The sequence below is a fragment of the Haplochromis burtoni genome, unplaced genomic scaffold (assembly GCF_018398535.1).
Source record: "Haplochromis burtoni strain Fernald_Lab_line unplaced genomic scaffold, NCSU_Asbu1 Contig_28, whole genome shotgun sequence".
Classification (NCBI taxonomy): domain Eukaryota; kingdom Metazoa; phylum Chordata; class Actinopteri; order Cichliformes; family Cichlidae; genus Haplochromis; species Haplochromis burtoni.
Window position 1 is genome coordinate 1,677,110 of NW_024582389.1, and position 24,041 is coordinate 1,701,150.

Here is a 24,041-nt window from a genome sequence, read left to right on the forward strand (position 1 = left end):
CCTGCTCTATCACACCATACCTCTCCATGTCTTCCTTCAATACTTGATCTTCCTCTTTTCCTCTTGCCTGGCAGCTCTATCTTCAACATCCGTTGTCCAGCATACCCAGTATTCTTCCTCTGCACATATCCACGGCCCTCTAACTTTTACTCCAAACCGTTCAACTTAAGCTTTTTACCTCTGATATATTTATTTGTAAAAGGGAACAAGGAAGCCAATAAGCTATTGAACTGACTGAGAGGTCAGTTTTTACATTCAATTACACATCTCTACCGCTAGATGGCGTCGATGACACAGAATGGTTCTTACTGAAAACGCGGAAGTGTCTTAAAATTGATGTATCTGAGCCTCCGTAGCCCAAACCTGCTCTTTGGAGATAAATATACATTAAGTTACTCTTACGCTGTGTCCTGCATACACATCTATTGTAAGGTAAACTGTTTAATATCCCCGGAGAATTAACGGAATTGTATAGCTGTCTAGTGTGTCGTCAGCGGGGATCCATCATTTGGGAAAATAGCTCCGGTGGCTAGGTGCTAGCTATGCTAGCTAGGTAAACAGGCAGTGTGCCATATGCCTGTTTTTATCCAGAACAGTTTAGATGGATTTTATTGAGGTTTGGCTACACTTAGCTGCAGTTGCCGAGCATACAGTGGCTCTTTGTGTTTACCAAAAACCTCCGGAGGTTTACCTGACAGCTTTGTCTTGTTGTTGACCGCAGAGCTCGTACCATGGATTTGACTGGAAGATGACCTGCAGCCCGAGCTTATGACTGACAGATTCTGCCGTTCACCAGGTCACATTTGAGGTGTGTGTTGTTGTCATTGTGCTCGAGCCACTTATACTGACGAGTATTTTCGTTTATTAGCTCAGTGGTGTTATTTCGCCCTGCAGGTTCCACACAGGGTGACCCATGCTTTCTGATGAGCTTGACTCCAAACCAGAGGTAAGCTTTCCATCATTTTCGCCCTCGGGAAGGGAGACCACTTTGTGGTGCAGGGATCTGTTAAATAACACACGAGGTTCATCTTTTTTTTCCATGCTGTGCCTCTTCTCCTTCCCCATCACTCAGCTGCTGGTGCAGTTTGTGCAGAACGCGTCCATCCCATTGGTGCAGGGTCTGGAGGACTCGGAGTCCAAACACTGCTGCCTGCCTCTGCTGGCCCCTGCTGAGAGCTCCCTGTGCACCCCGCTGGAGCTCACAGGTGAGCACATGCTCACTTCTGTTGTCTTGTCCACTATTGGGCAGAGTAGTGATATTCGTGCCACATCTTTCATTACTACATCCAATCGTTTTGGGGTTTTTTTTCATTGTCTAGTAACATTACTACCAGAGCCGTACCTTGTTATGGAGACAGGCGTTTACTCTAGGAAAGCTGGACAGGCGTAGAAGGTCCCTAACCCATCAGCAGGATTGGTATCTGCTCCTTTGTGGAAGGAACAGGATGAGTACTGCCAGAGCTACAAATTGACCTCCAGCAGGCCACTGGTGTGAATGTCTCTGACCAGACAATCAGAAACAGACTTCATGAGGGTGGCCTGAGGGCCTGATGTGCTCTAGTAGGCCCTGTGCTCACTGCCTGGCACCATTGATATATCATTAGCATGTCTCTGGAAGGACACACAGACCTCTAGAGCTTAGCCAATGACACCCTGACTGCCATTAGGTATTGGGATGAAATCATTGGATTTTCAGACCCTATGCTAGTGCAGTGGGTCCTGGGATCCTCCTGGTGCACAACAATGCCTGGCTTTATGTGGTGAAGATATGCAGGCAGTCTCATTCCTTTAACTGGACCAAAATCCAATAGAATACCTCTGGTTTCACCTCAGACTGTCCTAAAGCTCAGTGATGCCCTGGTCCTAAACTGGGAGGAGGTCTCCCCCAAGACACATCCTGTCATCTCATTGGGAGCATACCCCAACGTTGTCAGGCATACATACAAGCGCATAATAATAACGATAATAATGTATACTTTATTGATCCCTGTGGGGAAATTACTCTCTCTGCATTTAACCATTCACTCAGTGAAGCAGTGGTGAGCCACTGATCAGGCGCCCGGGGAGCAGTGTGTGGGGACGGTACCTCAGGGTAGCTGTTCAGTGGATTCAAATTCCCGACCTTCCGATCACGGGGTGACCCTGCTACCTACTGAGCTATCCCTGCACTAAAAAAAAATAGCTGACCATTGTCGACAGAATTCGAACCTGTGCGGGGAGATCCCAATGGATTTTTAGTCCATCGCCTTGACCGCTTGACACATTACCCAGTCAACACCGGTATAGATATCCAGCATTTTTTTCCCTCCACTGATGTGTTTTCCAAGTGTTATTTTGTTTTTATATTATGTTTTTTTTTAGCAGTGTATATTCACACCAACATTGATGCATGCACCTGCACAATTTCTGTTAAACTGATACACCAATCACAGCTTTAATCATAGATTCTTGTTCTTTAATAGAAGATGATGATGATAATGATGAAGAAGAATAGAAGACAAAAGATACCTAACCAACAATCTCTGCCATTTCCTGTCTGTGTCATTTAGAAAGAAAATGTAGGTGTAATTGTCTGTAGTGAGTGATGGTTGCGGCGCTGAGCACTTACTGAATCATATACGAGTGTATATGAGTGGCACTAGCTACAGCCGGCCTTTGTGTGTGGAATAGTCACATAAATACGTGTGCCACATTGTTAAATTCAAATGCACTAGTTTGTGAGAAAACATGAAATTTGTTGCTAATTAAAATTTTTGTCACATGAAAATAAGCATTTAGAAGACCCTTGGCAATAAGAACAGTTCTTCACAGCATTCTGATTGTTTTCATAATATCTCTATCCCTTCAGATTTGCACTGGTGCATTTAACCGTCTATACTTGAAACCTGGAAAGCCTTCCACGGCTGTTGAAAAAGATGGTAAATCATCTCTAAGAAAAGAAAGAAAAGCGCTTGCTAGAGATGCTTCAATTTGGAAGGACAGATATTCTTTGTCACACAATGTGTATACGATTTATTTCTATTTTTTATTAATCTACTTTGAATAAGAGGGGCAGATCTAAAAGAGCAGACAGCACTGATTGTAAATGAAGGCTATATTTGCATTCAGTGTTGCTTATCAAGTTCCATTTTGTGCCTTCTTGAAGTCTCATACACACACTGAATACATTTAGTTATTTTAAATCAGTATTTGAGATGTGCCTTTTTTATAGTATGTTCATGTCTGCTAGTTTATATTCGTGCTATTAAATCAGTACAGTGCACTTGTCATATCTGCGTAAACAGCTCACTGATTATTTACTGTTTGATATTACTTTACAGTAAATGTGTTTTCAATTTGACACAATAACTGATTTCCTCCCCCAGATGGAGGCCTAAGCCACGAGCCTGAGAGTTCCCCCTCCCTGACAGAGTTTGGAGGCGTGTCAGAGCAAAGCTCATTAGTAGTCCAGACGCACTCTCACCCACGGGCTTCAAGCCCCCCGCCCATCCTCCATGACTTACAGCAGTCAGACAACACTTCCTATGTCCTGCTGAACCTTGCAAAAGGTAAACGAACATTAAAGGGACGTCGTTTGTCTCTGCCAAAGTCTGAATTACGTTTTTGCCACACTTGGCATCCATGTTCTTTAGTTCAAATGCTTGAATTTATTTTTGTGACTCACGATTTCTTCCTTTGCAGGCCAGCAAAGTAACGTTAATCCTTTGGTTCTACACTCACTGGCCACTTTGTTAGGAACACCTGTTCTACTGCTTGTTAACACAAATATTTAATCATCCAATCACATGGCAGTACCTCAGTGCATTTGGGCATGTGGACATGATCAAGACGACCTGCTGGTGTTCAAACAGAGCAACAGAATGGAGAAGAAAGGATAAGCGACTTTGAATGTGGCATGGTTGTTAGTGCCAGCCAGGCTGATCTCAGTATTTCAGAACCTGCTGATTTGCTGGGATTTTTCCCACAAAACCTTCTCATGTGTTTATTGAGATCGACAGACTACCGGTACGTGAGTTCCGCGCGTTGCATTGTAGGTACGAGTGGCAGCAAAATCAAAACACTGCATCAAACACTAGGATTTCCAGCACCGGTAACCATTAATTCTGCATTAATCCATACTTGCATTTTATTTGCCCCAAAAACAGTTATGTACAAAACGAGAACACGGCAGGTCCGTACAAAGACAGACTTGACGAAAAGGCAAAAAAAAAGCACAAGCAAAAAATCAAAGGAGTGAAAGCGTCAGACCCATACGAGCATACAGAGTGGACTAAAGACGTTAGCGTGCTGCCCAACTTCCATCATGCACATATTTATAATTATATGGTCCTAAGTGTGAGTGCAACACTCACAAAACGTTTAGTAACTTCAGATCCCTGCAACAAGCCCAGGTCTAGTTTACTTTTACTGTTGTAATTTTGTTTTTTCTTTATCTCCTGTACAGGCCAACGCAATCTATTTGTCATTTCACAACATTTTCAGATCCAATAGATATAAAACAAGTGTTTCTTAATTCATTCAATTGATTGTCTTTATTTATAACTGGCATTATTGTTTCATTCTATTATAGAGTCTTATAAGAAAGAGGCAAAATTGTATTCCATCGTGCTTTATTAGCTGCTTCAGTGAAAAACAAATCAACAATGCAAATAAATTAATAAAAAATAACCATATCAAAACAACATACTGGAAAACAGTTATTCATCACTTGATTCCTTCAATACAACACTTGGACACATATATGCAGACTTTTCGTGGCTGTTTTGATATCTCTCTCTCTTAACCGATCAAATCTCGCTGTGGTAGCAGCTTTAAACTCGGTCTGACCCAGGTTGATAGAGGGGGCCCAGTCTGGATCACATTCCAGCATTTTGTAGGCTGGTTTTCCTACAAAGCACAACAAACATTAGCCCGCAAAGCCACAGTGAACAAAGCAGCATAGCACAACGAATTAAATTCAAATCAATATAGACTTATTTGTAACCTACATCAACAATTATGTTACGATAAATTACGTAATAACTGCAACAGAAGACTTGCCTTTGTGGAAATGCTTGGAGCAGACTAACATGTGAGCTGCAGTGTTCTGAAACGTCATATTTGGTCTTCGAATGGCTGCAATCCAGGCCATCCGTTGGCTCTTTGTTACTTCGGAAACATGGCTTGAACAATTTTTCTTCCACTACAGAATCCGATAAAAAACTATCTCTTTACCCGTCGGCTTCCCGTGGCTGTCACGTGACCGGCTATTGCAGTTAATAATACAACAGCTTCTTGCCATTCTTTGTGTTTCTTTTTATTGCTGTGTGACTGTTTTCTTGTGAAAGCCTGCGTGCGCTAGTACCGCTTGCCACTCGTACCTACAATCCTTTGCGGTTTTGACGTAACATTTTCGATCTCTATAGAGAATGGTCTGAAAATATCCAGCAAGCAGGAATTCTCTGGGTGAAAATGCCTTGTTGATGTCAAAGGTCAGAGAAGAATGTCCAGCCTGCTTCAAGCAGATAGGAAGGTATCAATAGCTTAAATAACCACTCGCTGCAGCCAAGAGCAGAAGAGCATCTCTGAAAGCAAAACCTGTTGAACCTTGAATCAGATGGGCTACAGCAGCAGAAGACCGCACTAGGTATCACGCTTGTCAGCTAAGAACAGGAAAACAAGTTTGCAGTTCACACAGCCTCACCAAAATTGGACAATAGAAGATTAGAAAAGTGTTGCTTGGTCATATGAGTTTTGATTTCTGCAGCGACATTCAAATGGTAGGGTGAGAATTTGGAGAAAATAACATGAAAGCATGTGTCCATCCTGCCTTGTAACAGTGGTTCAGGCTAGTAGTGCTGGTGTAATGGAGTGGGGGATATTTTCTTGGCGCACTTTTAGCCCCTTAGTACTATTTAAGTATCATTTAAGCTCCACAGCCCGCCTGAGTATTGTTGCTAATCATGTCCATCCCTTTATGACCACAGTGTAGCCATCATCTGATTCCAGGAGGATAACGCACTGTGTCACAAAGCTCAGATCATCTCAAACAGCTTTCTTGAACCTGACGATGAGTTCACTGTACTCGAATGACCTCCACAGTCACCATCTCTCAAACCAGCAGAGCATCGCTGGGATGTGGTCGAACAGGAGAATTGTAATCTGCAGAAGCTATGCGATGCTGTCATGTCAATATGGACCAAAATCTCTGAGGAACATTTCCAACGATTTAATGAATCTGTGCCATGAAGAATTAAGACAGATCTGAATCAAAAAGTTGGTCCAACAAGGTGTACCTAATAAAGTGTCCAATCAGTGTGTATCTTCTAGCATTTGCTTTCTATATATAAAAAAAAAGTAATATTACTGTTAACTGACAAGCAAAGTTTCATATAAAAAGTCTAAATCCTGTCTTGTGTCTGCACTTTCTGTCTTCCAAATTCCACACACAGCGCCAAAAAGAAATGGGGTGACACATTTCCATTCAAAAAAGAAAAAATATTTTGGCTTGAAGAAATGAGCCTTGGCAAGCACATTCTCTTGGTTCATCAGGCCTTGGCAAGAGAGTCAAAAAATTAATTTTGGTCTCCTCACATACACCTTTTGTGCAGCGCGCCGTGTTCTGTCTGTGATTCAGTGAGACGTGATGGAGAGACTTTTCACTGGACAGAATTACTTGTTTATCAAATGTACTCAGTCCCTGAAGAAAGGATTGTCATGTTTTCTTATATTTCTATTTGGGTGTCTGTTGAAAACTTCCTCCCGCTTGCTTAGAATAGAGAAGCATTGGAAGAACAATAATAAATAAATAGAAGTGACCTAGAGCGCCTCAGAGATATACTGCAGCTGTCTTCTATTTCAGTTACTCTCATCCTGACCTTTTTCTTTTTTCCCCCCCCGTCAGGCATTACAGCCTCCTCAGAGTCCCTGATCTTCGCCGCAGATGGCGCCGGGGATGATGAAGATGAGGGGGTCCCATCGGGGGACTACGGAATAGATGGCAGCGCTCCCTGGTATCTGCGGGTACAAGAGCTGGCACATGACAGCTTGATCGCCGCCACACGGGCTCAGCTAGCGAAGGATGCCAAGGCCAGCCAGGACGCCAGAGCTGCAAGTGTCACGAACGGTAAAGAATTCTTCCAGGGATCTTTTACACCTTAAAGTTATGTCAAATATGCTCTTTTTGAAACAATATTAAAACAACACTCATTGGATGTGAGCGCTGCTAGTGGTGTGTGCTCTGTAGGCAGCTATTTGGGATTTAATATCAAGTTTAAGAATAAAACTGGGGGGGAAAAAAACCAAGCCGTAACGGCTGTGTAGAGGAAGCGGCGTATATTTTGGTAGCAGGCATCAAAGACAGAAGAGAAATGAGGTCAGTGAAGAGATGAAAACGTGGTGTAATCAGCTCTGACTAAAACTGGGTCCCAAAATTCTCCTCTCGAGTCTCCCAATCAAAAGGAATTTGTAGCTTTGTCTTTGACTGATGTACAAGTGCGACGGCAGATATTTAGTAGAGCTGTAAATGTCACAATATAACGAAGCAGTGATCAGAATCCAGCTCCCGTGGTTATTTTATGTCGCTGATGATTTAGTAAAAGTGTGGGGTGGCAGGAGGTCAGGCCTGGGGACACACATGCGATCAAGCCATTAGGAAGATGTTATATTGCAGAAAATAAAAATAGCTGATGGTTCTGAAATATTGTGTTTGCTTTATTGCTAAGAGTTATATAAGTAAATCAATATCACTCATGTCTGCACAGTAAATATAAGCGAAGAACAGGAGCCACTTAGATGTGCACAAAGAGAAGAAGTGGGAGGGACAGAGGCTCGATGCTTCACAGATTATATCTTATTTGTTGAACCTTGTTCAGAAACCAAAGTGTAAATCTGCCAGCAAGTGCGGTTATAGCCAGGAAATTGTTTAATAGCTGTTAACCAAAACCTGTTACTGTATATTCATCAACTCCTTTTCAATACAGCATTCGTTAAGCTGTCATAAAAAAAGGCTGTGGTGGCCTTTGAGTCTCAGCGGTCACAGAATCCAGTGTGACAACAGCTGCTGGCTGTAGCCTCATGTTTCCCCTCTTCTTTTCAACTTTCTACCATCTATTTGAAAGTAACGCCGACACTACACTTAGAAAAATCTCTAAATGGCTATTAAACGCTCGTCCGGGTCTCGCAAACTCAAACTCCTTTGATCGTCGACTTGTTTACCGTCCTCTCCCGCATTGCGTCTCGACCTGTTGCTTATTTAGCGGCGTCTGTCCACACGTTTATCTTATCTTACTGTAAAGCCTCTGCTCTGATCTGAAACAGACGCTCCACAGTGCTGCTGACCCGCACCAGGAGTCAGGACTACATCGCAAACCATTTTAAGTTGCCTCCACAGGCTGCCTGTTAGATAAAGCATTTACCCATGACATTTAAGGCTCCGTGACTCCTAGCTACATCTCTGATCTTTGAACCCCCCACTTCTGAGTCGAATTGCAGCTGGAGGTCCATGTTGAAAAGTGATATGGGAGTGTAAGAAGTTTACTTCATATCTCTGCCCAGCCCCGGGTTTGTTTCCTCCCACCTTGACCTGACTGGGATTTATTTGACATGTTTGTGATGATGTGCACAAACAAATCAAGTGGTAACTAGAAAGCATTATTGTTTGTGCTGTTTTTTTGTGTGTTGAAAATAGATTTTCAGGTAAAAAGGAAAAGCTGTCAAGTGTCTTAAAATCTGCACTTTGTCTCTTAAAAGTGGTTATGTTACTCTGTGCATTCTTCTTTACTTACAGGTTTTCACATAGTCCAGTTTAGGTTCAGATACACTCTTTTAATACAGCTGACATTTTTCAGCACAGTTATCTTTGACTTTGTTGTATTTGTATCAAGATCAAGCGAGAGCAGCTAGTAATTCAGCCGTGTGAAACAAGCCCTTCAAGGCCACCCTCCCCTTCTTTGGATTGACAGATCCTCAGCAAGATTAATTGCTTTGGCACCTTCATCACCTAATGCCAGGGTCTTTAAGCTGCTAATTGATCAGTACAGGAAGCAGGCAGCGTGTTGCACAGCACTGGTTTCTTCTTCTGCTTCAGATTCTGGCTGTAAATGTGACTCAGGATCAGGGACAGCTGGCTAGCGCATGTCCTCGGATCTTTGAGGCTGATAGCAACAGGAGTTTCTCCAGCTGTCTCCTGGGCAGAAGTCAAAGTCAAGCGGGGGGTTTATCAGACATATGGGGGTAGTTTGATCCACAGTACTCACTTGGGAGGGGAGAAGTGCAAAATCACTGAGTGTAGTGGAGGTTTGTGATGCAGGAAGGCAGCACAGGGGCTCTGAACCTACTGCATCTAAATCTAACTTCCATCAGATTAGATTAGTTTCTTTCAGCAGCAGGATATCAGTTACAGGTGCTTTACAGCAGACACCAGCACAAACTAAACTGTAGCAGATAAGCGTGGAGTGTGGTCGGGTTAAATGGGACTGATTTCATTCATCTCTGAGTTTTGTTTTGGTTGCAAGTCTCAGTCAGTAACCAGTGATTAGCTTTTATAGAGGTATGCTCCAGAGGCCGGGGACACTCTCGCTGCTGGATTGTTTACTGCATCACCTCGCTCACTTTCCTCTTCCGGTTGCCTAGGTGACCACACACACAGTCTGATAGCAGACGGAGACAAACGAGACCTTTCTGCCAGAACGAGCCGCCCCCTCTCCAAGCAGATGCGCTGCTCGTTTGAGGGCTGCTGCAAGACGTTCACCTGGCCCGCTCATTTCAAATATCACCTCAAAACACACAGGTAACGCATCGCACCGACAGCACGGGGGGATTGTGCCTTGTCCAGCAGTGGTTCAAGCATAGGGGATGTTGCTCAAGTGTGCAAATTCTGATAATGTGGACGCATTTTTCAAATTAGAAAATAATACAGGGTTGTTGATGTACACATTTCATTACACACAGGAACGCGTGCACCAACTGTGAAATGTGTTAATAGAAAATTACATGCCTGTAATGTCTGTAAAGTATAGATACGAGTCAGACAAAAAGATTCAAGCAGCTAATGTAGACACCACAAAGTCATACTCTGTAAGCTAGAGCCCAATATGCAACAAAAGTGCAGAAAAGAACAAATTTGTGTGTATCATGGTATCCTGGTTATTTGTTGAGCTATGTAATGCCAGAAATTAGTGTCATTTTTAAGTTGTAATGGTGAGCAATCAAGTCCTCCTGAATGTCTTTGGTTCCTGCAACTTTAATCTTCATGTTCTAGTATAAGATTTGGTGTAAGATGTGTAACAGGCTGCTCTCCAGACACGTTCTGCCCTCCTGAAGTACCCTCAAGGGCAGGGTGAGCTCGATCTTCAAGCTATTCTGTGTGATGTTTTTCAAGTACAAAAGGCACTAGGTTTGTTCAGCAGTTGTAAAATGTAAGCTGGAGGTGTTGGCTTTAAACTGCACAGGTGTTTTACAGCCACAATGAAAGGAGTAATGGCAGCTCAGGAAAAGGTTCCTGCTTTATTTGTTGGGGAGGCAGAAAGACTGTGCAGGGAGCGGAAAGCACTGCTGTGCAACAAGAGTTTCTCCAGCTGTATGGCAGGAGCTCTGTTAATACCAGCGTAGCAGATCTGTTTGAGGCTACCCCGTCTGACCTTGTGGCGGGCTTTAACCAACGAAGCATGTGCACGAGAGACGTCGAGGTTTGTTTGTCATCTTATCTCGGCTCGCAGGAATGACCGGATGTTCAGGTGCGGCGCAGAAGGCTGCGGGAAGAGTTTCTACGTGCTGCAGAGGCTGCAGGTTCACATGAGGACTCACAACGGCGAGAAGCCCTTCATTTGCAAGGAGACGAACTGTGGCAAGAGGTTCACCACTGCTGGAAACTTGAAGAACCACAGACGCACACACACAGGTGGGGAAAGCAGGACGGACCCCTGCATTTAAAAGCCCAAATGTCCTGGAAGCAATAACTAACTAAGGCCATTTGACTCTGCTCATTTAATGCTTCCTTGGCAGAGTTAATGCTGGAGATTTGAAGAGTCAGCAGCACTGGCCCCTCCATTTTACTGCTGCAATCAGTAACACTACTCTGTCATATTTTATTTAGGGTGGCATTAAGGTTTCTGATGGCGTGCTCCACAGTCAGTTAGGTGACCTGTGCTTAGTTTCCGCCTGTATATCTGGAAGAATGAGCCGTAGCTGACTTATCTGGGTTATTTTGGTCATCGCGGCTTTCAGAAACGACAACAACAAAGTTGCAGTTTATTGTAATTTCCAGTGCGTCGGGGCCATTCAACGCATCCCTTTGAACGCATCCGCATCTGATACTTTCTGCAAAAATAAGAGTTTAATTGGGGCTTTGTAATGCGGAGGTAAACAATATGTATATTTGTGGTGGGTGGCTGCTTTCAGGAGAGAAGCCTTTTCTGTGTGAAGCAGATGGCTGTGGGCGATCCTTTGCAGAGTATTCCAGTCTACGAAAACACATGCTCGTGCATTCTGGTGAGTGGGACAAGTTCACAGCTGCGCAGCAGTGCGCTCCTTTGTAATTAGTAAGCTACAGATAAAGTGTAAAGTAGTGCGCCTTGTAGACGGCGTCCTGCAGCAGTTCAGAAGAAGAATAAAGTTTTGCTTGGTGTCTGTGTGCGTACTTCCCAGGTGAGAAGCCTCATGTGTGTGGGATCTGTGGGAAGACTTTTTCTCAGTCGGGCAGCAGAAACGTCCACATGAGGAAGAGACACGGAGAGGAGGGACTCAGTAGTGAAAGCAGAGAAACAGGTCTTTCTCCCTTTGTCTGTCTTACTCACTCACACACGCACACACAAACACCCACCCAGTGTGGTGGGTGGATATGCTAATCCTTGGATTATGTAGCTTCAAGCTGCCCATACATTTTAAAGTCTGCATAGAGATGGTGTTGCTTTAATTTACATTTAGGAACATTTCTTGAATTGTTAATGACTTCTAGCACTTAAAAATGTATCATTCACATTTTTATTCTTCAGGCCCAGTAGCTGAATTGTTTTAGAATGCACATAGCTTCAAAAAAGAAAAAGCAGAGAGCAAAACGCTGCTGCAGGGGGGAAAAAAGAGGCCTGTTGGGCTTTTTGTGATGGGGTCAGATCCTCTAAGAAGTCTTTAATCACCAAGTTAAAATAACATCATCTTGCTTTATTGAAATGCATTCACCTGCTGAGATAATTGAGTGAATATATACGGTTAATCTTCCAATACAGCTGAGGCAAATTTACACAGTCACTCCTGTCTCTATTCTCGGTATCATTTTCAGTACCTTTCAGATTAAAAGGATCGTTCATTGAGCTTTTCACATTCCAGCATCTGGAACAATTGAACAAAATAAGCTTAAATTCATTTTTAGCATGAAACAATGACAGCAGACAGCACATTTGCCTCCTTGTCACATCTCTGTAGCAGCAGGGAAGCACAGCAGCTGAATCACCGCAGAGGAAACGCTGCCAAAGCTCTAATTATAAACAGCAGATTTATTCGGGTCAGCCTCCCCAAAGAGGCCAGTCTTTTGTAAAAGCAGTGCAAAGGAAGATGCAGTTGCACAACAGCCTGGTAGTTTCTGTTATTTATACATGACAAGAGCTACTGGATTAATTATTAAATTGATTGTGAATAACTAGAATAAGCAAAAAAAAAATCAACATTTATACAGAACGCATTCTAGAAATCTAGATTAAGTTTTTATCAATTATTTTTTAACTTCAGAGCATCATTTTCTAACCAGCACTGGCCTGTGGAGATCACACCGAGGCTGCAGGTTGAGTCCTGGTTTCTATATAGATGACGGATTACTCTAAATGTGCTCTCTCTTGTGTTGAGGTTTGGGGAAAAACAAAAAGTTTGATGTCTGTGTGCAACTGACAGGAGAGGCTCTGACACAAAGCAGCCTGCTGGAGGCAGACGGTGAGAATGGAGACAATATGGTCACCATGACAACAACTGTGGAACCCATGAATCTCCACCATGCCATGCTGAGATCACCAGGTAGGCGTTTGAACAAGTATGACAGGAAAAAAAGGCAGTTCATAAAGAGTGGATTTAAAAAACACCTAACACATCTGACAATGCTGTAGCCCTGCAGTAAACTCTCATTTGGTGAAGCTCATAATGTTCTGTTAATGTCAGGGATGCTGAGTCAACTTGTGGTGTCACTAATGTCCCATTAAGTATTTTTCAGGGAATGAGTCTTTTGATAACGGCGGCTAGACTCAGGCTGTGTAGACTTGTGTTTGCTCGAGTTTTCATGTCTCTGAAATTTCACATTTAGGCTGTTTCCAGCAGTTCAGCTGGCACTCTTTGCATTGTACCTGTTAAATAAATAAGATTAAAAACAAATTTGTAAAAAACATTGATAACCTCATGCTGGTAATAATAAATTCACTAGTGTAGCACCGCTGCTTGCATATTAGTTTTGTTTTGAGTGTTCGCCCACCTCTCAAGGTTTTGTTTTTTTTAACCAATCAGCCATAAAATGCTGATGCGGTATTGTCATCACCCCGCAGCACAGGTGGGCGATGTGGACACGATTACTCAAGAACAAGGCGACATGGGATTCTAAAATTCATACCATGGGTGCATCTACCACAACTCTTGGACGAGTATGAAGTTTAATGACCTTGACCTCAAGATCAAGGTCAGAGGTTAAGCTTTCAGAAAATCATCTGAGCGCGATAACTCAAGCAGTTATTGCACTGGTGGCTGCCAGTATTTTTTTTTAACTTGGTAAACAAGAAAAGACTGCGATTCAAGCGCCTGTGTAAATGGTTATGGGACTGTGTTGATGACATAGTTCACATAAGCAATGACCAAAGTGTCGGTGCCAACCGTAGCTTTCAACTGTTTATCCAAAATATAAGAGCTTGTTCCATCCTTCTGTGGAAGGAGCTTGAATTTATGAGACAGACTCACTGCTTTAAAGATCAAACTTAACACTATTTTTGATAAACCTTATAGTTACGTCTGGATCAGGTGACCTTTGCAATAGGTCGAGGCTCCTGGGGGCTTCACATAATGCACTGTTTCTTTTTCACTCTATGTTTATACACATCCTACATTTAATCATTAGTTCTTATTCATCTCTGGATCTCTTTATTTGTCCGGTCTCTCTCCCCTGATCCCCAGCCAGTCACAACAGATGACTCCCCCCTCCCTGAGTCTGGTTCTACTTGTGGGGTTGTTTTTTTTTACTCTCTTTACTAAAAGGGAGTTTTTCATTCTCGCGGTCTGATTTTTGGGTTTTTCTATTACTGAAGGCTCTTTATCTTACTATATAACGTGCCTTGAGGTGACTGTTGTTGTGATTTGGTGCGATATAAATAAAATTAAAATTATTTGAACACTGAAGAGCCAGGTGATGTAGTTCAGACGTGTGGCTGGGAAGCCTGGAAACATCCCAGCTGCATACAACTTGTATGTATTGCAGAAATTCCAGAACGGCTTCATCAGCACAAAGGCTGAAAGTGCTTGGTTTGATTTTACAATGTCTGCACCTTCATGTTATTTTAAATACATACAGGGTGAATAACATCCTCTTTGAACTTTCCTTTGTGTTTGTGTAGGCTCTGCAGACTCTGTGGTAGTTCTCTCTCAACCGCATGAACTGGTGACCATGACAACGGAGGGCCATGCATATGGAGAAGATGTAGTTGCTCTGCTGTAGTCCACCTTCACAACAAACATCGCACACTGCGTGTTGCAGCAGCACTGGGCTGACTGCCACAGTGGACTACATATAGATATGTATCTGTAAAAAGATGACTTTCAGACCTGTAGACCCTTGTAGATATTTGTAATTAGCAACCAGTGATGGTTTTATTTTAATAAGCGTGAAATGGCAAAGTTTGTACAAACATTTTTTTTTCCTCGTGTTTTTGAGAACAAAGACTCCCAAAGAAATACTGAGACGGGTTTTGCTAGTTTATGAAACTATAATGACCAGGAATGCTTATGTGCTTCATCATTGTAGACACTGAAATGCAGTGATGGTTGTTAATGAAAAATAAGTACCCCAAAACCTCAACGGCTGATAAGTTAAATTTAAATGTACCAGACACCCATTATAGCCATTATTCTTTTGACTAATAACGAAACACTTAACATTAAAAACCACTCAAGCACAGTTAATCAAATGCTGCATGTAAATGCTGGTATTACATGACTTAACAAGCCAGGCCTCTCTGTTTATCAGCCTTAGTAAAATAGAAAACATCTATCTCGAATAAATTCTATATCCACTAATCCCCAGAGGTGCATTAACAGAGTGTGTTATTGGTAAAATGTTTCATTCAGCCTCTTGTGCTTCACTTGTTCTCCGAGTGGGGCAATGCATTGCTCATATATAGCTCAATATATTAACACTTAAGAAGAATTGCTTTTTAAAAGAAATTAAGAATTACTCATGAGGTTAGTTCTGCCCTTATAAAACCAACACCAGCTGTCTGCTGCTCTTAGATAAGGTAGTGCACATTACTTGAGTGTGGTTAGTGAGCGCCACCTAAAATCAGCTTCTCGTTGTCAGTGTACGCTCCTCACTTCTCAGTGAATCTTCAGGTAGTGGAAGTGATCCAATGTAGCACCCAGTGCCCAGCTAGCCTCCACGTTATTCACTTTCTTGGTTAGCTAAGGATGGAAAAAAAAAACAAAACACCAAATCACTCAAAGGATTTTTGTATTTACTGAAATAAAAAAGGTAATGCAATTTTTTGTGTAAAAGTGCCTCTTTTCCTTTGTTTTATTAAAAGAGAATTGACACAGACAAGTTTCTATTCCCAAGTACTCCCAACTTTTTAACAATTTTTTTTCCAAGGAGTCCACAGATCCCTTCAAATCATCGGTTGCTTGTGTTTCCTCTGCAGTCTAAAGGCCCTCAGAGACTGGGAAGGTTATCCCGCTGACAGATATAAAAGCAACCACTGTTTTTACAACCTGCAGGTTACACTGGCTTCCTCTGTGTGTCAGAGCTGAAGGTCTTTTATCTCATTTCCACTGATGCAATACTAGTGCAGAGACACTTTTCTTTTGGTGTTACATCTGATAGCATTATATAGTGAAAGTTGGGTAAATAAGAAAATGATCAAAGCAGACAGAATCTCATTGGTCAGTTTCTTACAGCAGCCCAATCATTTTTGATGCCATTTCTGGACCCAGTAGTTTTCTTGAAAAGGTCTGGCCTATAGCTGGTGCCCCAAGCAAGATTAAGCCTGCAGTTTTTACCTCTCAGCCGAAAAAGGCAGATTGAATATTGTTATCACTCTGCTGACGGGTACCACTGGCTGCAACCAGTGTTTCTTATATCCGCACTAAATCTGTCTGTGCTTCATTCTTCCTGCATGGCTGTGTGGAGGTGTTGGGTGTTAATATATGCTTTAGAATGTAAGTGCCATGAAACTATCAGAAAATAACATTTTTGGCCCAGTTCCCTACTGTGGAAATGCACAGAGCCCCTCCAAAGGTTCCCAGTCCCTGGGGAGGGTTCCTGAAATGCAACTCACCCTGCAATTTCTGGTAGCACACTTATCTGCTGTTTTCAGTGTACATAGTGAATTTTCAAACATAAAAAGGTAGGATGAGATATTACCATCTCTTCTTTGACTAATGTGTCAGGGCCTCTTTGAAGAAGGCCTGTGAAAATGCTATGAAGTGTGAGGAGCTATTTTAAACCTTTTCATTTGAAACATTGTGTCTTTTGATAGGTTTCCATCTTATGATTCATCTGCAAGTTTGAACTAAACAGCTCGAAACATAAATAGCTGAATTCATAAAGCCGCGCAGCCTTGTGAAAAATTGTTGCGTTGGGTGTACTGCTTCGTTTGCATTCTTATAACCAAGGCCAGAACCCTGTTAATTTTATTACACAATGCTGCCTCACCTGCAAAACTGTGTTCTCTTTAAAGCCAAACCCATCCTTCAGTAGACAAGTGATGTAAGTCATGTCCATACACAGGAAAGGGTGGATGGGAGGGTACTTGGTCATCTTATTGCACACTAAGCAGAGAAAAGGATAAATAAGGGCTGTTAGGTGTTAGGAATAATCAGTCATCTGTATTCTGCTGTGGATGAGGGCAAGATTTCAGATAGAAATGAGCTCCATTGAGATGCACACTGTGTCTCAAGTACAGGGAGCTGCAGATCTGTCATAGTAATGATGCATTTCTTCGCCCATCTCACCCTCCTTGGCTCTCTTCTTGAAGTCTCTGACCTCCAGCATCCCTCCATGGACCTCATCTGCAACGGAGGTGACTGAGGTCATCTTACTCACATTTAAAAATGCTACACCATTCATTACAAGAACAGGTCTACATGTACATTTCCATAATACTAGTAATAGAGCTTGTGGCCTTTCAGCTTGGACTGGCAGAGAATAGCAATTTCTTTAATACCTACACACCTATAGCTCATCAAATCCCCTGAGACAGGTGCAAGTGACTCACATTTCCCTGCCTATGTCTAGTGCTGGAATGGGTAATGACACCCTACTGGGTCTGTATAATTATATAAGGTGTGTACAAGGGGGTGTGTGTGTGTTCACTAACCGATAAGGCCCGCATCCACAGCTCTGTCAAAGTAATAGGAGAATGCATAAAAAACATTGGAGTCTTCAAGCTCGTACGGCTGATGAATAATCCCCTTCACCACCTTAAGTACTTCCTGATAACAAAGCTTGTATCCTGTGTAACCTGGAGGGGAAAGAAAAACAGAGACGGCAGAATAAAGTCAGCATCTTATGTTCATTCAAGTAATCCAAGTATGCCCTCATATTTTTGCTCATATTGCTACTAATATTTAAATTTCGTATCATGCATTTTGCTCGTAACTGACTGTAAACATCTGGTAACAGATAAGCTCTTTTGTAAAACCCAAGAAAAAAAAAATCAATGGACATTTTTTGAGTTCTTCCTTGCAAACCTTAGCTTTGGGTTTCATCTGCTTACAGCTTGTTATAAGTAAATGGGATCATACCATCTGGGTCCCCGCTCACTTGATAGGTTAGACCTCCAAAGCTCCATTCATCCCTGAACTTCTTTGGCAGACAGGAACTTTTAAAAACCTGCCACTCCAACCCTGTGACAGCGCAGACACCACTTGTTTAAACTCGTGACTGGTTCAACAGCTTCACACAAGGTTACCGTGGTCATAGAATGACTCAAAAAAAACTCAGGCAGTCACTAACACAATTTTCTCTGAAGCACTTCAGTGATTCATCTCAGTGTATCTCAGGGCCAGAATCATTTATAACAGAAAACTACATCTCACAAAAATATCTTTCTTTACTTTTCCTTCTCAAGATTTGGAAAATCTAAAAAAGAAACCATTTGAACTGACCCACCTTCTTCTCAGTATCCATCAGTGACGTGCAATGATGACACTGACATGAATAATGGCAAAGAAACACCTTTAGTTCATGTACAGCACAGTACCTTCTGCACCCAGAGCTCCCAGTGTGGCCAATCGTGCCGCCATCAGTCCATTTCCAAGATAGCTGCATGAAGTTAAAGAATTGTTACACACTTAGAAAACCAAGCAGAAACAGACTGTGCATGTGACAAATAAGTCATCCTCAAAAGAAGGCAAACAAGTGGTGTTTGCCTATAATACACATCCTAATGACTAAACAGATACTAGACGTTTTCCTAATTAAACACAGATCCGAGTGAAGTCACAGAGTCAGTGTCAGAACTTGAGGCTAATTTTAAATGTGAAAAAGGAAAATATGGAAATGATCTTGGATGTGAAATCAAGAAGCAATTTCTTATTCATTCACACTGAATTAAAATGGACTGTATTATGTCTCGTGAAGCATACAGTCGTTTCTGAAACAGTTACCTATGAGTGTACAATTCAAATGTTGAGTTTAAGACATCAAACTTAGCAGTGTAGTCAGCAGCAGGAGCACTTTCAGTGGTTTTCTACAGTGGAATACAGAGAGCACAGAGGGTTACTATCACCAAAGGTTAGAGATCAGACTGATTTCTCTCAAGTGTTCAAACAACTGACCCTCAGTTTGGGCAGGAAAGTGATTTGCGTTGATCCTCCTCCCAGATCCAATATTCCCACTGTCTTCTTGCTTCGCGCTTTCAGGTGACCTAAAAAAAAGTCACACTTTAATCCAGAAACCACAACACAAAGGACCGAATCAGTTACACCTGCGATGTTATCTTCAAAAGGCCTATTTGGCAAACATGTACAAGCCAAAGTATAAAATCGCTGGATCCTATCTGATAAAGATCAGAGCACTCCTGTAGGCAGGAAATTCATAGTCGGACACATTTAGCCTCTATTTGTGAACATGAGGTGTGATAACGCGACGGCACCTTTAGATACAAAGTTAAACCTGGATATAAAGTACGAAAAAGAGGTACAAATATTTTACCGTTTAATGCAGTGTACTTGCCTGTTAGAAAGTTCAGCGATATCCAAGCCAGGAGTCCTACATTTACAAAATTAGCACAAAAGAAAAGCAAGAAAACAGAAACCTGTCATTTCAGGTGAAAACAAAGACCATTTAAGAAACTAATTTTGCATATATAAAAGGCATGTAGTCCTATAAACGAGGCTGAAACGCTGACTAATCAATTACACAACGGCACAACAGACAATAGTATTTTCGCACCGCATAATTACTGACTCATCTTTGTGGTAATATGCCATTTCGTTTTCTTAAGTGTCATCACAAAACACTGCTGTAATCTTCAGCAATTTAGGTTCATGCCTGCAGTAAACAACGATTCTTTACAGAAAATGCACAGCACGCTAAAAGCGGGCAGACAGATCACCGATGCCACCTGCAAAACACCTCAGAGAGGACAACAGCTGCCGTGATATCTGACGGATGTGTTGCTTGTCGGGGCAGAGGGTGGGCAGACGTTACCTTCGTTTTTGCCGTTCATTATGCTGACGCCGTCGTCTGACACCAAAAAAGGAGATTCGTCAAACACGTGTTGAACCTGAGGAAAAGAGGGAGAGACGGGCGAGAGAAAGGGAGATTTAAGTGCAACTAGGAGCAAAGGAAAGCAACAGTGAGATGGCCTTAATGTTATCTAGTGTAATGGTAGCTCATCCAGAGGTGCCCTCCGCTTGAAGGGATTAATTATTTCCCTTGGGGGGGATTAATAAAGTATCATTTATCATTCAAGGTGCCCCAGGGCTATCCGTTACCATCTTATCCCCTCCACAAGAGCCTTCCACACTAATCTCCTGCTCTCTGATAACAATACTTCCCCTCCTGTCTCTGTAATACCTGCCACAGCACTTTCCTTTTCTCCCTGCTGCTTTGTTGGATAATAGGTTGTGGGGTTTTGTTTTTTTTCACGATGGTGTCAGACATTGTAGCGCCAAACAACTCCCATATGATAAAGAACTGCACTCTACACAATGCTTGTATTGTGTAATTGCCATCTCAGGCCTCTCAATAAGGTCTCAGTACGAGACAGTGCACTCTTACCTGGTCCAGAAGAGCCTGAGCTTTCTGTGCGGGCAGCAGCCGAAGTCCAGCCGTGGCTCTGAGGACCAAAGGAGTTCTCTTCCACTCCACACGAGGCACCGTCCTCTTGGCTACCTTTAACAGCATCCTCACTGTTTGTCCAGCCTTTTAAACAGAAACAACAATCACCGCAGAGCAGCCGAAAAGTCTACTGAGTGACTGCTGAGAGCTGAGATGACACTTAGTGTTATGTCAGCTGGGCCTGACTTGTTTGTCATTTTGCATTTCTCACTTTCATTTCTGGCAGCAGGAATGTCTGAATGAGTGCACCCTCCAACTCAATGCAACTGATCAGAGGAAACGCTGAACTCACCGTTTCAGGGACGTCGACATATGCCGACAAGCCAGGCTTTATGGAATGAAACATCTCATTGTCCAACATGGGGAGCTGCTCTGAAAGACACAAGAGCCACCCACGTCACATATAGAACCTCTTAAATTAATTTAGGGAGGTATAAATCTGCTTAGTGTACATATAGCCATGTTTAAGATGAGACACTGACTTAAATCTGACCAAATAGGATTATTACTGAAATTACCTACGCACCTTGAAGTGAGCATTTATGGATTTAAAAGAACTGCAAGTATAGATATTCACTTCAGTTCACCTGAAGCGTGCTACTTAAGCTGCACAGCACTTCAGTTTTTTTGTACAGCACCAGAGGTCTCCCTGCTACTCTTTACATTGTGAGAAAAACCCTTAGAATATTTATGCTAGGCATTCTGCAGGCAGCCTGCATTCATTACATGTCACTGTTTCTGTATTAAGCACATAACGCCGCTAACCTAAAGAAATAAAGTAAATATAGGGAAGAGAACAGGCTTAAAGAGACACCTCTGGCCTGTATTACCTGAGTCGCTCTGGATGAAGGTGTAGACATGAATGCGTGTCCCCGTGCTCCCTGCATCAAACATCACCGCGTAGAAGATGCGGCTGTGGTTCGCCGGCCGACTGAGACTGGGAAGGATCCAGGAGAAATCCAGGAAAGAGTTCCCGAGTTGGGCTTGGCTCAGCCCTGGGACAGCGAGCAGGGCCAGGAGGAGAAGCGGCACGGCAGGCTTCATCTTCATTCTGGAGGATGAAAAACAAACAGAGCTTAAATTGTTTTGAAGTGCTCCAGAACTGCTCCTGGCTAGTACTGGGAGATGTTAAATTACAGCGTGACAAGCTACAGAGTGGTAGGAAGCAATTAAGTGATTTACACCTACTGTGTTTGACCACACCCCATCATACCTTTCAACCAACCCCAGAGATAATATATCTCAACTTCCTTACCTGCTTAGTCAACTCCAGCAGAACATTTAAGAAACATAAAAATTTCACCCTGTTGAACTTAAATTGGTTGACTTTGATCTTGATGTTCAATCGATACATGCCTGGCAACTGGAGCAAGTCTCAACATCTTTTTACAGAAGTGCACAATTATGAAACCTTAAAAACTCAAGTCAAGTGCTCCTATAAGAAACACTGCTGAGACAATGTCGCAATGATTGCAAAGAAATTTAACAGATATTTAACATCAGAAATGTTCTTCTTCTAAATGCAAATTTCACTTTTTAATTTCAGCGATTGTACATGTGCTATGATTTGGAGCAAGTTACCAAAATGAACACAGTAAAAAGAAATGCTCGTCTGTGAGTCTTTCAAAAAAACAGGGTGAGGCAATTTTTATTTGTAGTCTCAATATCTGCTCTGAACATGGGGGAAAAAAAAATCAGACCAATCTGCATAGATTAAACATCACAACCAGCGTGCTTGCAAATTTGGTGTAATCATTTGCAATCACAACTTGGTTTTTGATGTTACACTTCAATGGGAATAAAGGCTAAAAAATAATCCAAAACTCATTTTTGTTTTAAAGTCGGCCTGAAATTGTGATAAAAAATAAAACAGGAAAGACAAACATATAGAATGTTATATGCAATTTCAGATTGTAAGAGGAGCATACAAATGAATGTGTGTGTGTGTCTGTCTGTCTGTCTACAGGTATTTTCCCATATGATCGTATTTAAGAGTTACAGAGAATGATCCGAATAAGAGGAAATATCCAATGAATGGCAGTTCTCCGGACAAAAATGTCAGAGAATTGCCAAACTGCTTGGAGCTGATAGGAAGGCAACAGTCAACTCAAATGCCCACTCGTTACAACTCATCAAACCTTCAAGCAGATGGGCAACAGCAGGAGAAGACCACACCAGATGCCACTCCTGTCAGTCAAGAGCGGAAAACTGAAGCAACATCTCACACAGACTCACCAAGAATCAGACATGAGACAACCAAAGAATGGTGTGGGGGCACCTTTGCACCAAACCAGCATCATTTAAACACCACAGCCTACCTTAGTATTGTCACTGACCAAACCCACCCCTTTGTGACCACAGTGTACTCATCGGGTTTCTTGAACATGCCAAGACAGTGAGTTCCCTGTACTCAAACGGCTTTCACACTCAGACTTCAATTTAATAAAGCACATATAGGATGTGGTGGAACAGGAACCGCAACAGTGGGATGATGTCATGTCAATATGGACAAACATCTATTAGGAATGTTTCCAGCACCTTGATGAATCCACGCCATGAAGAATTAAGGCAGATCTAAAGACAAAAGGGAGTCCAATCCGGTACTAGTAAGTGAAGTGGCCGGTAAGTGTATATAGTCCATATTAATATTTACTGGCTTGCTACACACAGCACATCAGTGTTTCAAGAAATCAAATTCAATTTGGAAGGGTATCAATTAGGCTGGTTAAGCTAGCAAACAAAAGTAATAACGTGCATGTGTGATGGCCGCTAATGTTTTAAATAGCCTGCATTAACATTTACTGTTTTTCGTTTGAACATGTAGCGATAACGTTATCCCAACTTTCCAGTTTTCTTATCTTACTTGTTAACACTACCCTGCGTACGACTGATAACTGAAGTTAGGCTGAAAGTTAACAGCGCTGACTCTTATTTAACATCCCTGTTGTATTAGTTTTCGCCAGCTATCGGATAACTCGCATGACTGAAGTGTTGCAGAAAGCTAGCCAGTGAAGTTTGAGAACAAGCTAATGCCAAGCAGACGGCACTGCGGAATCATAAAATAATATTAAAACTTGAACAGGGAATTCTTTAAAAAAAACACATGACAGCTAATTACACCACAGAGAATTAGCAGCTGCCCTAATTATGCCTTACTAAACGCGAAAACACCACAGAGGCTCACCATGATGTCCGGCTAGCAGCACGCTGCTCACAGCTGACTCCCAGTGACGTCAGCGGCAGTGTTTTTGGTCTCGTGCTGAGCTCGCATAACACACTGGTGCCAAGAACAATAAACAGCTTGTTTGCTCAGTCCTGTGAATGGGAGGACGCCCGGTGCTTAATTTTGTGCTTGTGGAAGCATCCTCTCTAATGCTAACCTTTGACAGGGATTCAAAACAACAGGATCGCTTTGAGTGGCAAAATTACTGCAAGTTCAAAGTTGCAACTTGCTTTTCATCTTCGGAGCTCATTATTAGTATTATTATTATCATCATTATATGAATACATGAACAAAAACGGAATTATTTCAACAGAAATCACA

General features: G+C 42.2%; 2 protein-coding genes across 5 annotated transcripts; one reads left to right on the forward strand and one right to left on the reverse strand.

Annotated features, from left to right (window-relative positions):
* The first annotated feature begins 285 nt into the window (after window positions 1-285).
* Window positions 286-15,691, forward strand: znf410 (zinc finger protein 410). 2 transcript variants are annotated; one of them, XR_006054206.1, is made up of 13 exons: window positions 286-432; window positions 722-808; window positions 895-946; window positions 1,073-1,205; window positions 3,366-3,548; window positions 6,884-7,105; window positions 9,613-9,769; window positions 10,698-10,879; window positions 11,380-11,469; window positions 11,626-11,745; window positions 12,862-12,981; window positions 13,500-13,630; window positions 14,556-14,667. XR_006054206.1 is itself a non-coding variant. In XM_005917676.3 (12 exons), the coding sequence occupies exons 3-12, from the start codon at window positions 914-916 to the stop codon at window positions 14,654-14,656; spliced, it is 1,341 nt and encodes a 446-aa protein (XP_005917738.1). In that variant the 5' UTR covers window positions 286-432; window positions 722-808; window positions 895-913; the 3' UTR covers window positions 14,657-15,691. The 2 variants fall into 2 exon arrangements, 1 of the variants encoding a protein (XP_005917738.1); XM_005917676.3 differs by lacking the exon at window positions 13,500-13,630 and having other exon boundaries at window positions 14,556-15,691.
* On the reverse strand, window positions 13,715-23,954 carry LOC102295525 (ectonucleoside triphosphate diphosphohydrolase 5). 3 transcript variants are annotated; one of them, XM_005917673.3, is made up of 14 exons: window positions 23,682-23,954; window positions 21,328-21,548; window positions 20,790-20,869; window positions 20,438-20,581; window positions 19,865-19,940; window positions 19,388-19,423; window positions 18,991-19,079; window positions 18,820-18,902; window positions 18,414-18,475; window positions 17,956-18,057; window positions 17,529-17,672; window positions 17,164-17,220; window positions 16,865-16,980; window positions 13,715-15,615 (listed from the first exon to the last, which is right to left on the reverse strand). In XM_005917673.3, exons 2-14 carry the CDS (start codon window positions 21,545-21,547, stop codon window positions 15,532-15,534), a joined length of 1,293 nt encoding a protein of 430 aa, XP_005917735.1. In that variant the 5' UTR covers window position 21,548; window positions 23,682-23,954; the 3' UTR covers window positions 13,715-15,531. The 3 variants fall into 3 exon arrangements, with proteins under 3 accessions (XP_005917735.1, XP_005917736.1, XP_042075055.1); XM_005917674.3 differs by having other exon boundaries at window positions 23,036-23,954; XM_042219121.1 differs by having other exon boundaries at window positions 21,328-21,549; window positions 22,927-23,954.
* Between the last annotated feature and the right edge of the window lie 87 nt (window positions 23,955-24,041).